Raw genomic sequence first — 16,020 nt, 5'->3', positions numbered from 1 at the left:
TTTTTTTCCTTTAAATGTAAAGAAAGACTACTACATATAAAAATCATACCAGCCTAAATTTTAGTTTTACTAAAGTGATCCTTTCTCGGTGTCACAATAAAAAACTGATTTTACATTACTTTAATGGACAAGTATATTAAAACAGGCATCATGCCATTGAAAATGTGTTCCAATGACCTAACACTCCCTAAAAACATAATAAAAACAGATTTCCTTGCCTCTTTTTTTTCTATTATAAGCAGTAGAATTGAGTTTTAGCAACATGGTCTTCTGCGTGGGATTTGGTAGCGCTTCCCTTTGACCTTGGGTCATGGTAAGAGAAATCAGGCCAAGCGGATAATAAAGCCACTGCTTTACTGTGGGATGGGTGCGACTGCACGATTTCAACATAATGACTAAACGGGGAATGGATGGGGGTAAAAATATTGGTGACAAAGCAAAGGCAGCAGATAAAGCAAGTTGGTGATTTGTTTGCATTCACTTTAATGGTTTACCTCTGAGGCACTCTATTTACTAAAGAAAGGTGCATAAGACAGGCCCACGATTCCAGCCATCACACATTAAATCACTGATTCACCCGAAGGCTGCGACAGATAAGAAAGGACATCATTTTAACTGCTTCATTTTCCACTAGTTTTATTGATATTTAATGAATTTTTAAATTTTATATGTAGTAGTGGGAGGGGAAAAGCACAATAAATGGAGGTAAAAAGATGGCTGAGGGCTTCCCTGGTGGCGCAGTGGTTGAGAGTCCGCCTGCCGATGCAGGGGACACGGGTTCGTGCCCCGGTCCGGGAAGATCCCACATGCCGCGGAGCGGCTGGGCCCGTGAGCCACGGCCGCTGAGCCTGCGCGTCCGGAGCCTGTGCTCCGCAACGGGAGAGGCCGCAACAGTGAGAGGCCCGCGTACCGCAAAAAAAAAAAAAAAAAAAAAAAAGATAGCTAAAAGATTTGTGCACTTATGTTTCTGGGAGTCATGGAAAATGTGTTTTGTTTCCCAAGGGGTATAAACATTGCTGCCACTCATCAGTTAAGTATATTTTGGTCTAAGAATGGTCTTGCTCCTATGAATTCTCCGTAATTAAGTTTAATTATAGCCTGTGTGAACGAGGATCATCACTACTTAGTAAGCAAGCCTGGTTAACTACTCTATCCCTATTCCTTTTGCCCAGTTAATAAGTAACTGTGTTTTCTGATTTGGCACTCAGGCCTATCTTGATGTTTTAATGTGCAAAAACACTCATTTTGAGAAATAGGATTTCTCCTCTAACTGTTCAGATTAAACATTTTAAAATAGAGAGTTAAACAGCTGAGCACGAAACTGATGGCTTTCCATAGCCCGACCCTAATGCATCTTCTCTGACCCTTTCTCCCAGTAGTTAACTCACAACTGTATCTCCTACATGAATGAGCCAAATGTGTCTAATCATTATCCCAGGAACAAGGAATATACTCATCTACCTCAATTACGTTTAATGCAGAACCCTCTTCTTTTTACTTATTGAAATTATACCCAACTTTTAAGGTTCTTAATTCTCACTATTCCCATCAGGCTTCAGGGTCTCCTAATGTTTCATATACATACATCTTTTCCCCCATTCACATGTAGCAAACCTCCTTACTCATTTTGGAAATGGATAACCATTCCAATTGTACTGATGTCCCATTCAATAGCACCTCTTCAAAATCCTTTGTTGGCAGCACATGCTGATGGTGAAAGGAGAAAATAACTGCTGAAAGGATCCAGTGAGTTAAAGTTTAAAAAATACAACCTACCGGGCTTCCCTGGTGGCGCAGTGGTTGAGAGTCCGCCTGCCGAGGCAGGGGACACGGGTTCGTGCCCCGGTCCGGGAAGATCCCACATGCCGCGGAGCGGCTGGGCCCGTGAGCCGTGGCCGCTGAGCCTGCGCGTCCGGAGCCTGTGCTCCGCAACGGGAGAGGCCACAACAGTGAGAGACCCACGTACCGCAAAATAAAAAAAATAAAAAATAAAAATACAACCTACCACAGTGCACACTGAGTATCTTTTGGGGGAAAGAAGGAAGTATTTATCAAATGCCTACTCCTTTTCTGGCACCTTACATAAGTTATTTCTAATCTTAAAACCACTGCAAGAAAGGTTTTATTAACCCCATTTTACAGATGAGGAAGGTCAAGACTCAACAATGTTATAGTAACCTACCCAGGTCACATATCTAGTAAGCAGCATATAGCTAAGATCTGTTTCCTAAAGCTAGGACCTATACTTTGCATACTACCACTTATGCAAAACCATGTTTCAAAAGCATGGGCTTTGAAGTTAGATGGGTCTGGGTATGATCAAGCCTCCAAGATTTGCTAGCTCTTTGACATTAGGCAAATTATTTATCTTCTCTAAAAAGCTTCAATTGTCTCACCTATAAAATGTGGATAACGTTAATATGCACCTCAGAATCAAGGATTAAATGAGAAAATGCATTTAAAGTACCAACTGAGTGATTAACACATAAAAGCTAACATTTTTATTTATATTTTTATAAATATTATATTATTTATATTATTTTATTATATATTTATATATATAATATATATAATATATATTTTTAAAAATATATTTTATATATTATATATTTATATATAATATATTTTATTTATAATATATTTATTATTATAATAATATATTAATATATTATTTATAATATAAAATATTATATTGTTTTTATGTATTATTTATAATATTACTATGTTTCCCCCAATTGTAGAATGGTGGTTCATTCCATGACTACAGATATTCCAGAACCACAGATATTTCCTTTTTAATGAAATGACACCACTATACTTTTAAGGACAAACGTTATTCAAATCTTGTGTCATATTAGTATAGTTCTAAATTCAAACAGAATATTAGTCAAAACTAGACAGAAAGGCAAAGCTTCAGAAAGAAAACAAAAGTTTTGAAGGACTTACTGCTAACAAAGCCATCCTCTCAAGTAGCATCATATAATATGCTTGTCATAAGCCTATAATTTTCTATTTTAAACACTATATTCAGAAGAAACCCAAACAGGTTTTTTTTGCAGTGTGAGCTATTAGAAAGATAACACATTTAAAGGGAGAGGAAAGATCCCAGCTCCGTATACGCAGAAATAGCACTCTAAATACACCACACAGGCAGCCTGAGATCTGTTTTGTTTTTGACACATATCAAGCTTTTTGGAAACAACAACTTCTTCTGATTACGTGCCCTCAATTTTCTGAAATATTCTGTTGGTCTGGGCGAGGTAGCACTTGTTTAAGAGCAGCTTCTGACTGACTGGCCGCGTTTATGGACGCAGTTAAATCTCTATCATCTCCAGACCTCTTTTCTGAAACAAGAAGAGAAAAACCTCAAGTTGAGAAAGAAACATAAAAATAAGAAATTTTGTGTGTGTGTGTGTGGCGGGGGGCCATGCTGCAGCATGCAGGACCTTAGTTCCCCCGAGCAGGATCGAACCTGTGCCCCCTGCAGTGGAAGCGCCGCGTCCTAACCCCTGGACTGCCAGGGAAGTCCCAAGAAAATTCTTTACATGGGTGCTACCGTGACAAAATTAATGTCCTCTAAAAATGGGGAGGGGGAAGAGATGAGCATTCTAATTACTACAGGGAATTATTCCGACTGACGTCATTTAAAAAAATATTTTGGTTCTCACATTGTACCTATTATCATATAAAACTTCTCGAAAAAGGTTATGAAATTGGTATATTTTATATTTTTCTAGGATGATATTTGGCAAGGCTGATAACCAATTAGTTCTTTGTTCTCTTTCATTAGTGCGTATTTTTCACATAATACTAAAGTCACCAAAAGCTGATTTCATTCTCCATGTGCCTCAGTGTGCTACTTACAAACAAGATCATGCAATAACCAGGAACATCCAAAAAACAGAATCATCACATACACTAAAAATCTCAAAAGAAATTCCAAGAGATTATTTAACAAAGATCATTTGAACATCTGAGCTAACACTGAAAAAATCCTTTAAAATATGAATTTATCATACACCTTCAAGATTAATTCAATCAACAAATTCCCTGTATTTCAAGAAATCTTCTTGTTTACTTATCACTATTTTTAGCTGAAGTGGTTTTTATTTTCCTGCTGCTAACATCCATGGAAATGGATGAACCACTTTTACTTGAGGGATTCAGGGTAATCGTACCTTAAAGACTTGGCAATTCTGGTTGTTAAAAGTATTTTGTTTTAAAAACACAAGTTACCTTTGACCACAGTATCATCCAATGACAGGCAGTAAAGATCTTTTCCCACTGTCCGGAATACAGCCCAACAAAAGACACCTTTGGATTACTACCACTTCTTTATTATAAATACAAAATAATCAAAATCAGAAAGGGGACCATAGATACACCAGAAAAATGGTGAACAACAAAAAGTAATCCTATTAAGACTAGGCCAATTTGATTTTATAATGAAGAATAACGGCAAGTATATTTTCTATTCTTCAAATACCCATTTATCTGGAATATCTCCGCTGTAGCATTCCATGCGGGGACTAAAGTGTCCTTTTCCAATTTTCAGCTTTCAAGAGGTGAAGAAGGTCAATGATTTTTTTATAGTGAACAAATTCACTATATGTCCAACAAGAGGAGAAATGGTTTAATGAATCATTGTCTAGTAATGTCATGTAATATTATGCAGCTATGGCCTTCTGGTTGCAGCCAAGATGGAGTAAGCTGACTTACACTGATTACCATGGAAAATTCTGGAAAGAATACAAAAAGCAACTACCTGAGGCTTCTGAAAAGTAAATGGGATCAGAAATATAGAAGGACTGTAGTAAAAACTTGAATAACGACCCAAAACAGGGGTGAGTTTCACGCCAAATCACAGCTGCCAGGCTGGGGTGGGCAGCAAAACTGAGCGAAATCCCCTCTTTCTAGCTAGTGGAGTGGGGAAAGAGGCCCCGAATACTAAAGGGTGGGGTGTGGGGGGGAAACCCCTTCACTGTTGTACTTTTTCTGCACAGCAGTCACAGTGCAGGCACTTACAAATCTGAGAGAAGACGCTGGCCAGTGGACTGAGGAAAACAGCCCTTTGTTATCTGAAGAGTCGAGAGGCAGGGGGTGGGGCGTGGGGGTTTTCTCTCTCTTTTCTCTATCTGCTTCACACCAGAGGCAGGCCTGTCAAACACAGCTGCCTGGTCAGCACACGGGGAAACACTGGGAGAAGCATGCTTTCTGGCCAGAGGACCAGGAAATGGGGCCCCTGGGGGCTGAATAAGAGAGGACCCTTGGAGCCTCAAAGTATGGAGGAAATCTCAGAGAGGAAAGGAATTGGAAAATTTGAACCCCTAATATTATATGTGAACCTAAGGTCATCCCGAACGATGCAAATGCAGAACAGAATCAAGAAAAGAAAAGCATAGCTAAGTCTTTAACACCTGAGTGACTGTATAAACCTCTGTCCAAGTTCTAGACTAACCCCTCTGTGGCTGATGCCCTGGGCAGACCCAAACATTACAGCAAAGACGTTGAAGACTAAACTGACACTGGAACCACCAAACACAGAGAGAGAGAGAGAGAGACCTGTGGTATGAACCTAATCAGGTTGACCACCTGCTAAAACAAAAACTTTAACATTTTCCAGAAGATTTAACAGCCTCCAAAGTCTTACAACATCGTATTCAAAACATTCAGAATATAATCCAAAATTACTCAACATACAACGTACGAGGAAAGGCTAATCATTTCTTAAGACAATCAGTAGATGAAAACCCTGCCATGACGAGATACTGGAACTACCAGATACAGATTTTGTAGCAAGAAGTTTAACAAACTGCAAACAGGATAAACTCAAATGTCTAGACATATCATAACAGCATGGGAGATTGCCTACCATATAATCTTAAATGAAGAACACAGAATATAAAACTGAATGTACAATGAAATAACCATGTTCAAAATACGTGGATGATATATTTATATTCCATATAAACAGAAAGATTATTTAAGAAAACCAAACGGATCAGTCCGTTTGCCTTTGGAAGGATGTATTACAGGTGATTGATACTTCCTCTTTTTAACTTTGTCATATTCCCAGATTTTCTGCACCAAACGTATTTCATAAAGGTCACAAATGCCAAACAACTTTCCTTTTTTTAAATCCCAAAATGAAAATCAGTGAGTAAAACATTAGTAAGAGGTACTGGGCATAAAATCTAGAAACATTGCATTATTGCTATTTTCCACTGTTATTATTACAATAGTACTATTTTTTCCTCTATTATTCCTAAACACAAGGGCTTTGGAAATAGTTCCAGTCACCTTTCAAAATGAAAGAGAACACTCTCATTAATTACTATTTACATAAACCCATACCTCACATGGACTCTTATCCAATTTGTCTATACCATTCCAGACATTCTCAGGGTTCACTACCTCTTCCATGCCATTTGAAAGGTTCAAAACCTACAGGAGAAAAAAAATAGTAAAAACTGGTCATTCCAAAAGCTGTGACTGATGTATGTACCACAGCAACCGTTTTTAAAAGGAAATACTTGAAAAGGTAATTAAATGATTTTATTAAAAATCAATATTACATTTCAACTCAATGGTACTTCAGTTCAAAAAACGTACATTGAGTATCTGTGCCTAGAGATCAAAGGCATAAAATTTAGATCTCAAGAAGTTCAAAATTTGGTGGAGGAACAGACCACTAAGCAGACAGTTACAACACAGTGTAGGAAGTACAGACTCCTGCAATAGGAGGTATAGGAATACAACACAGGTATAAAGCTTTTGTTGGCAGGGGACAGAGAGGAGTGAAGAGATGGAGAGATTTAGAAAATAATGCTAGTGAATGCTTCCTGGAAGAGGCAATGGCTAATCTTTTAAAGATAAGTGGAAATTATCCACTTTGGGAAGGGGACAGAATACAGGCAAATAGGACTGCATTATTAACTATATCAAAGAAGCCAAACACAAGAGTATATATAAGAGAAATCAAGCAGTATGGTGTTCATCTAATATAAGATACAAAACCCAAAGGAGTAAGACCTAAGGCTGGAAGAGGTACATGGATGCTCAACCCCAGAGAACCTCCTGTGGCATGTTAATGACTTTTCTAGCCTTGAGGGTCTCAAATTTTCATGGTGCAAGAGTATATACGTTACTGGTCCTTCCCCCTGGAAATTCTCAATCAGCCAGCCAGGGCAAGGTCCAGGAATCTATCAATACGTTTAAGAAATGTGCCAGGTGATTCTGATTAAGGTGGTTTTCAGACCACAGAAAAAACACAATCTACTGGAGGTTTCCAAGAGGTTTTCCACAAGCGAACGATGGAGTCAGATTTGCATTTGACAAACTTCACACTGGCAGTGTGGAGAATCAACTGAATAAAGACTAGAAGTAAACCAACAGAAGGTTATTAGAGGCATCTAGCTGTGAAATGACAGACTTAATCATGACAGTGGCATCAGGTATAAAAAGTTTTAACTAAGAGATAAGAAGTGGGAAGTGCAGAACTCAGTGACTGACAGATAGGATTTCGGGAGTAAGGGAGATCAAAGAGCCTTGGATGCTTATATAGGAACTTTTAAAATGATTTTTGCACTGCATCAAATTATCACGGGGAATGAGCAGGTAAATCATCTATTCAATTGGATTTTCTAGTCTGATAAAGTTTGGTAAAATTTCCTTAACAATCTGCAAGTACATTTTGAGACAAATTACTTCAGTTTTACATACCCTTGTGCCTTCTTCAGCTAATTCCAAAATCTCACATTTAGACCATGTGTTTCTTAGACTTGACCACACAACACATTTGGATCCCACGGGAAATCCTTTCAGAGTGTAGGTGTTCTCTGGTTGAGCTGCCAAATTGAACAGAGCAAGACTCAATGCATACCTCTTAATTCCTTAAAGATATGCAAGCAAAGCATTTCTCCAACATGCATTTACTATTCTCGTATCATCAATATCACATATGGTACGACATGTTCTAAGTCTCCCTCCCTCGATTTTATTTTTATTCTTCCAGTGGCCCTTCCCCGTATAATTCCTTACCGCTCTCCTCAAAAAACACGACCATGATGTGCTTTTTTTTTAAGGATGTGAATCTGATTTCTAACGTTGAGAGTTACTACTTAAAGCTGGCTATTATAGCCACATGTAATGTGGTCTGTGGTTACAACAGCCATTTCTACAGCAAAGCAGCATGGTACATACAAGTGAGCAGACACTTTTATCACAAAGCTGTTACTTATTATTAAAATGTGACAATGAGGACTAAAACTCCAGGGTGGTATTTAAATAAATTACCATACATCCACAGGATGGCATACTACAAAACTAAAGTATTTTTGAAAGCATATTTAAGGGATTAAAACGCAGGATTCAACACTGTATGACAGTATGACCTCTAGTTAGTTTTTTAAACTGTATGTGAGTAGACACACACAGAAAGGGTGAGAAACGTCAGGAAGGAAGTATATACACCATCATAGCATTCACAGTGGCCATTTCTTGGTGCTGGGATTATGATGATTTTCATTCTCCTTAGTCTATTGTTTTCTCTATTTTGTACAATGGCTCAAATCTAATAATATAAAAATTGACACTTAAAAAGTCTAACATTGATTATTTTTAAAATAAACCTAAAAGATAGCTATTTTGTGTAACTTTCAAATCTCGTTAAGTAGACAAGAAAATAGCAGCAAAAATAATTTATAAAAAAGTTAATGACAATAAATGTTCTCCAATATTTACTCATGGCTGTAAACTTGCTTGATTAATACAGGCTCCCTAACTCCGTTTTTTTAAGGGCTTCTAAACGAATGGCAAGGTATATGATGAAGCAAAACAGTTAATTCTTAAAACTGTGCTGGGGCTTCCCTGGTGGCGCAGTGGTTGAGAGTCCGCCTGCCAATGCAGGGGACACGGGTTCGTGCCCTGGTCCGGGAAGATCCCACATGCCGCGGAGCGGCTGGGCCCGTGAGCCATGGCCGCTGAGCCTGCGCGTCCGGAGCCTGTGCTCCGCAACGGGATTGGCCACAACAGTGAGAGGCCCGCGTACCGCAAAAAAAAAAAACTGTGTTGAAACTATCCCTACTGTAAATTCATGCCTACATTATTATGCTTGGCAAAGGAACACTATATTTTTCAAAACTTACCAAAAAACATAACCTCTTGATTCTAGAGATGATTTGTTTATATTTTAAATGTGATTACTTTTTGGAGACACAGACTTGAAGCATTCTATTTTTAAAAGCAAAATTAATAATTCAGCATTTCACCCAGCATATAAAGAATTATTTTACGTTGATTTTACTACTTAATTACCCACGTTTAAAATACCCTTCGTAAAATCCAAATCTGATTCTCTTCTCAGGTTTTAATCTTCCCTCCCCCAAATTAATATTTTAAAAATTCAAATAAGAATTATTCTCTTTTCTTTAAAACAAATAAGTACTTTTCAGTTAGTTAAGTAAAAGCGAATGGGAAAAAACAACAACAACAACAAAAAAAAACACACATACCCGAGACGTGATCTGGTAAAGTGTGATTGTGTTTCCTTCCGGGTTCTTCTTCAGAAAACACAGAGTTCAACGATGACACGGCATCTCTAAACAGAGATGTATGTTCTGTAAATTCTTCTTTATAGATATTCATTTCAATCTGCATCTTGGCAGAGCAGGTCTTTCCGTGTTGGCACAGCCTATGCTCCTCATCAAAGCATTCCGCACAACTGAACCTTCTTGCATCCTCAGCACACAGGGATTGTTGGGCTTTCTGACTAACTCTTAAAGACAAAGGGTTTATTTTGTCCTCTAGACACAGCTGGGCTGTAGGTAATTCTAGTTCAGGCTGTTTCTCGGCTTCACAGTTGAGGGGCAGTAGCCCTGCCAACGGTGGCAGGTTGGCCGCTGGGTCACAGCCTTGGGGAAGAGGCACAGACAGAGGCACCAGGCCCAGCTCTTCTTTCCCCTCCTCTGCAACTAAGGAATGCTGCAATTCAATGAATTCCAGCTCCAGGAATTCTTTGGACTCATCATCAGGAGAAAGCTCCACCTCAAGGGAATTCAGTTCCAGTGCCTCCTCTGTTTCGGTGGCATGTGGTAACAATGTGCTAAATTCTGTAATTAGGTACTTATCATCAAACTTCGCTCTGTCACCCAGATGGCACTCGACGTTACCTTCCAGCATCTCAGTGCCACTTTCATCTTTGCCTGGGTTTTCAAAAGTTTCAAAAATGTTATCAGTTTTGGGGACAAAGAATTTACCTGGTTTGGTTTCAATGATGCTTAAGTCTTTGTCAATTCTTTCCAAGAGCTTACCTGTCTGTGATTCGACACAGAGTGCTTTGTCTTGTCCAGCTTTGCTACTTGGTTTCTGAAGTCCAACTTCGGGACTGGGGGACCCAAGAGCTCCCTTTATGTCTACGCCATGTTTTTCATAGGGCAGGTCACTGTCACTCGCACCAATCTTAGAATATTTCTTCATTTTCTCACTGATACTTTCGCCTTTGCTTTTCAAGTCAACGATGGCTAAAAGGATATCACAAACATCCCTTTTGATTTCTAATATTTTTACCTCCAACATACCTTCTGTTACTATTTCATAAAAGTAGTCATTTCCCTCTTGAGGGCATGCACCTTCTGAAATATTAAATCCTGAGAGGCAACATGGAAAGGCTTGCATGGGAACTGCCAACAGTTCAGAAGGGATGTTCCAGAGGGCTTTGGGGTCCACACAGTCTTCAACGTTTCCAAAGTCCACAAGCCTGACGGACACAAGAGAATCTTCACAAATATTGGTGACAAGTGCCCTGTAATAATGCCCGTCTTCTCTGTATCTCACTATGCAAGGATCTCCGATATGAGGGCAGGGGATGCACCTTCTCCAAGCTGTCACCTGCTCTCCAGCAGTTTGTACTTCCACTTCTAAATACTGAAGTTTCTCTGTGTCCGCAAACTGACACCAAAAATATTCAGGTCCATCGATCACCGTGGCATAAGCTCGTATCATCTCCATCTTTGGATTATACCAGTTAAGAAATACAGAAGTGTCTACGTCTGTTTTGTTGACAGACTTTGAACAGGCACCTTTAACTATTTGGGTAGAAAGTCCTATTTGAGATTTTTCACTGAAAGCATATCTGCTCATCATATCTTCTGCTATGATCCCATGTTCATCAGCAAGAATAACTTCCCATTTGTCTTGAAATCGAACAAATTCGCATCTCAGTTGCGCCTCCTCTGTCCTTCGGGAAAAGTAATGCATCATTTCCTTGTGGTTTAAAGTCTTAGGAGCCCCAAGTCCCCTTAAGGAACAGTGAATGCACAGTCTGGGTGATAGTGCATTAACAAGGTCAAGTTTGCCTACTGTGTTGGTGTGAACCACAGAAACATTGCCATAATCTATGAACTGCACAGAGAGAAGGTCATTGGGTTGATGTTCCTTGACCGCAGCACGATACCATAAATTGTCTTCTGGGAAAACAGCACATACTATATCTCCTCTTTGCAAAGGTGGACCTGCATAATATTCAGGCCTTGTTCTAACAGTGTTTAACCTCTCTGAAAGACGATCAATTTCAGCCTCATCTTCTGTTAGTTGAACATAAAAGTCTGAAAGGTCATTTATATGAGAAACATACACAGTTGTTTTAAAGCCAGGCGTTACAGTCTTCTGAGGGAACTCAGAAAATTTTAGAGGCGAACCTTTGTTACGTGAATCTCCTATTTTTCTCTCTGGAAGAGTGGCTTCTAGTTTTGTGGCTTTCAAAGGGGGCTCAGCCGAACTCACTAATTTCTTTTCTACTGGTAATGGAGACACTTGGTTATTTTTATTTGCCACAGAGTCTGGGTACTGAGTGACTAAGTTTGTCTTCATTGAACTGCATAAAAATTTGATTTCCTTACATGCTGAGCTGATCTTAGGTTTGTATGATGCTTCTAAGATCACCAAACTGTCTGATTTGTTCTCTATTGATTTACTTAAATACTGTGTAGGTGACAACTTCACAGCTTCCTTTTTTGCTTCAAGAGTTTCAGGTGTAGAGAGGAGTGATTCACTTTCTTTCTTTCTTGTCCCGCCTTTGGAACCCAGGAGTCCTAACTTCTCATTAATATTAGCATTAATTTGAATACTGTTGTCATATAGTTCTATAATCAGTCTTCCATCTGGATCTTTTGCTACAACCAAAGCCTTCAATGACTTATCTGAAATAGTCTCCTGAAACCGCGTTGTAACTTCTTCTGGTATATGATCAGGAATATCAGATAATGAACATTTAATGGCTTGCATGGGCAAAAGTAAGACGTCATATGCATCGCTAGGTATTGGAAGCAGATCATCATTTGCTACCACATAACTATTCCCAAAATCAACAAAAAAGACTTTATTTGGTTCTTTTTCTATGATTATCCCCCTATACCAGTTTCCGTCAGTATACCTGGCAAGGCACAATGTGCTGGGGACCAAGGGAGATGTTTTTAAACTCAGCAAAACTTTACTTAATTGTGTAATATGATATGACAACTGTTCTAAAATATTTGCATTTCTTCCCAGCTGGCAATAAAATGTCCAAGGGTCATCGACATGTGTTACATACACTGATTCTTCACTTCCAATTTTCATATCATGTGTAGAATAGTAGTAAGAATGGAGCTGAACAGAGGACTCCAGAGGCTTCTGAAGTTGTACTGGTCTTGCAAGTCTCTGTTCTACCAAAAAATGGCATGCACTCTGGAAAGGTGTTAGCAAATCCACGACATTAAACAGTTCTTCAACGTGAATGGAAGCCAAAGCAAATATTGTGCATTGTAATTCTACATTGTCTTCCCATGCCTTATGCACAAATTCACTAAAAGCTTGGATTGCCTTTTCATCCCAAACAAAAGGATTGTGACCCGTTGGTTGGATTAAATTATAAAGGCTGCACCTAAACGCTTGAACCTTAACCTTGAGAAACTCTTCACTAATTGAATAAATATTCTTCACAGATACCGTTTCTTTGTCTCCATAATCTACAAATACGACGTTGACATGCTCTGAAGATTGTGCCCCAGTAATCAGAGCCCTGGACCATTTTCCATTTGCTGTTCGTTTTGCCAAACAAGCAGGGGTGGTTCCCTGGTAGGGAGTAGCTGTATTCTTGCAATGGTCCTGAATACTACACATTAGCGCTTTAAATCCTTCTATGTTCCTGGTCAGCTGGCACCAGAAACAGCCAGGGTTTTCAACATGAGACACTTTGACTCCTACTGTACTTCCAACTTCTAGCTCCTCTTTACAAGAAGAGCCTGGCTTAATGTCCAAGAAATTCTGTACAAGAGGAGAATAAACAGACCCTCTTTTCTCTTTGTCCCGTACAACTAGTCCAGTTGAAACGTTTGTCACAACGGTTGTGTCATTCACAGTTTCTGGAACAGCTGTAGTTTCACCCTCTCTCTTGACTTTGTGTTCTACTTCCTTCTTGGCAGAAGATATTTTGTTATTGTTTGCAGTAAAATGGTTTAAAACATGCCCCGGAGAGTGGGCACTTTTGCCAATATTTTCCTTTGTTTCAAATTCCTGATACTTGGCAAATCCAGCCTGAGCAATTACCTTACTAATGTTTTCTTCCCCTGTTCTTGATTCATCAAGAATCTCAATAACATACTGACTATCCTGCTTATCAAGGACATGGATAACTAATTCTTTGTGCAGCACGGTCTTTTTGAAAAAGGAAATTGCCTCCTGGCTCCAATTTTTTCCCGAAGGCCAAATATCTGCCAGGGTGCACCTCAGGGCCAGCATTGGTAGCCACCTAAACTGAGGGAGCAGCATCCTCACATCATACCGGTCCATATTTTCCGAATTGCCCCGGTCAACGAAGAATACATCCACACTCTTGTCGTCTAATCGGGTGACCATAGCCCGATAATAGCCACTTTCTTTCCATTTCACACAGCAAAGGTCATCGGCTTCAGGTTTCAAAATAACACCATCCAGCTTACTGGCAGAGGCATAGAAACTGCACATTCTCCTCATTAATTTGCTGAAGGTGCCATTGTGTTTCCTCAACCTAATCCAAAACTCAGAAGGATTTTTCACAAACTCCACCTGGGCGTCATAGAAGGCGTTCGTCTTTAACCTGATAGACCTCAAGGCTGGGAGTGAAATCTCTTCATCCACTTCTTCAGCAGGAGACTGAGACTGAAAAGCTGTTTCCGGTTCCTCCTCCCCGCCCCCCTCCTCCTCCTCCTCTATTCCCTGGCTCTGAAGCAATCGGTCAGCCAAGCAACAGGACTGTGCTCCGAACACACAGTTAAGATTAATCCCATCTTCTCCATACAGGGTGACGTAATACACATGCTCAAAGGAAGAGTAAAATTCAATCTTTGCGTTCACTGCCTGGCCCAGAAACAGTGCCTTCAGGTCACCGACCTGTGACCGAGACCAGCCTCTGCCACCATCCCAGAGTCCGTACAAAGCGCAAGGGTATGTCACCACGGGTATTCGAAAATATTCGGGCAGCAAGTAGCGAAGGCTATTACAACTCACTAACTCCTTTCTTCCATAGTCCACATGAAGTACCTGGGCACAGCGCTGGGGCCGGAAAGTCTCAAGCAAGAGCGCTCTGTACCAATGTCCATCCAACCCGCAGGATGCGCACGGAGAGCCCGGCTTGTCTGGGCTCTCCTCCCTCTCCTCCCAGGTGGCACTGGTATAGTTCTCGTCCCCTGTCCCGGGGGAACCCCTATATATCTGGGCCATGCTCTCGGAGAGGCGGTGGACCTCCTGCGAGAAGCTGCGGAGCCGGCAGTGAATGCGGTGGGGATGGCACACCTGGGTGACCACCATGGGCTCCGTCACGCCCAGCTGCAGCTGGGGGTAGAAGTAATCCAGGCCAGCCTGCTCCTGCTTGGGCGGGATTCGCGAGACGACCGGGGCCCCGGGGCCCAGGACAGCCGCGGTGGCCGAGAGGTAGCGCTTGAGCAGGGAGCGGAAAAGGCCGTCGGGCACCTGCCGGGCCAGCCCGAGCTCCTGCATCTGCTGGCACAGCGCGGGCACCTCCAGGAGGACCAGACGGTGGAGCAGCAGCACGTCCAGGACCCGTCCGTGCATCTCTTTGCCCTGCAGGTTGCTAAGGAAGTCCACGGCGCTGGCAGACCAGTGCTGGGGCTCGGCCCCGCCCACGCCGCCGCTGCCGCCCGCAGGCACCAGGCCAGCCAGCACGCAGCCCAGCACCTCCGACGGCAGGTGGAAGAACTCGCTGCGCCCAGGCGCCAGCGAGCCCGCGCCGACTGTGATGGTGCGACCCTCGTCCAGCAGGAAGACGCGGCTCTCCTGCGCCTGCCGGCTGACTACGCGGCCGCGGTGCCACAGCAGACCTGCCTGCACCAGGCACAGCTCGCCCGGCGAGGCCGAGGGGCCGCCCAGCGCCCATGGGCCGTGCGCGGCCGCCGCCGCTTCCTGGATCTCCCGGCTCAGCCTCACGTACTCGTCCCGCCGCTCGCCCACCAGCCCCCAGAGCTGCACGGGGATCACCGCGGGCTGCACGTCCACGAAGGACACCCGCAGCACCAGCGAGGCCCCCGGCGTCGGCAGCCCCGGCGTCGAGCACATCTCTGCCGCGCCGCCCGGCCCGCGAAGCCCCCGCGCCTCTGGAAGGAGAGCCCCGCAGACTCGGGCTCGCAGGACACACGGACTGGGAAGGACACCAAGCCGGGCGACCCCGCCGCAACGCCGCCTCCGGGCCTCCCGGACTCGCGCTGACTGGTAAAACCCTGCGGCCCGACCAACCGCCCACGGTTGCGCCGCCGCGCAGGCATTTGTAGCGCGAGGTGGCCCGGCTTCTGGCCGCGGGCGGCGGGCGGGCCTGCTTACCTGTGCTGGGGGGCGCAGAAGGGGCCTCGAGGGCCGAGACGTGGCGGGATCCGGACGCCACCTGCCTCTTCTCAGAGCGCCTTCGACTCTGGAGCACGCAGGGAGTCGGCCGGGCCTGGGGCGGCGGCGAGGCCCAGACCACGCAGGGACCTCCTTTTCGGCCGTCCGGCT

At 42.5% G+C, this 16,020-nt stretch overlaps 1 protein-coding gene across 2 annotated transcripts; it reads right to left on the bottom strand.

Moving 5' to 3' along the window:
* Positions 1-3,314: 3,314 nt before the first annotated feature.
* On the bottom strand, positions 3,315-15,588 carry TDRD6 (tudor domain containing 6). 2 transcript variants are annotated; one of them, XM_065886236.1, is made up of 4 exons: positions 9,513-15,588; positions 7,723-7,847; positions 6,355-6,444; positions 3,315-3,344 (listed from the first exon to the last, which is right to left on the bottom strand). In XM_065886236.1, exons 1-4 carry the CDS (start codon positions 15,586-15,588, stop codon positions 3,315-3,317), a joined length of 6,321 nt encoding a protein of 2,106 aa, XP_065742308.1. The 2 variants fall into 2 exon arrangements, with proteins under 2 accessions (XP_065742308.1, XP_065742309.1); XM_065886237.1 differs by lacking the exon at positions 6,355-6,444.
* Between the last annotated feature and the right edge of the window lie 432 nt (positions 15,589-16,020).

Source organism: Phocoena phocoena, chromosome 10, assembly GCF_963924675.1.
Source record: "Phocoena phocoena chromosome 10, mPhoPho1.1, whole genome shotgun sequence".
NCBI lineage: Eukaryota > Metazoa > Chordata > Mammalia > Artiodactyla > Phocoenidae > Phocoena > Phocoena phocoena.
This window is presented reverse-complemented; position numbering and strand designations above follow the sequence as displayed.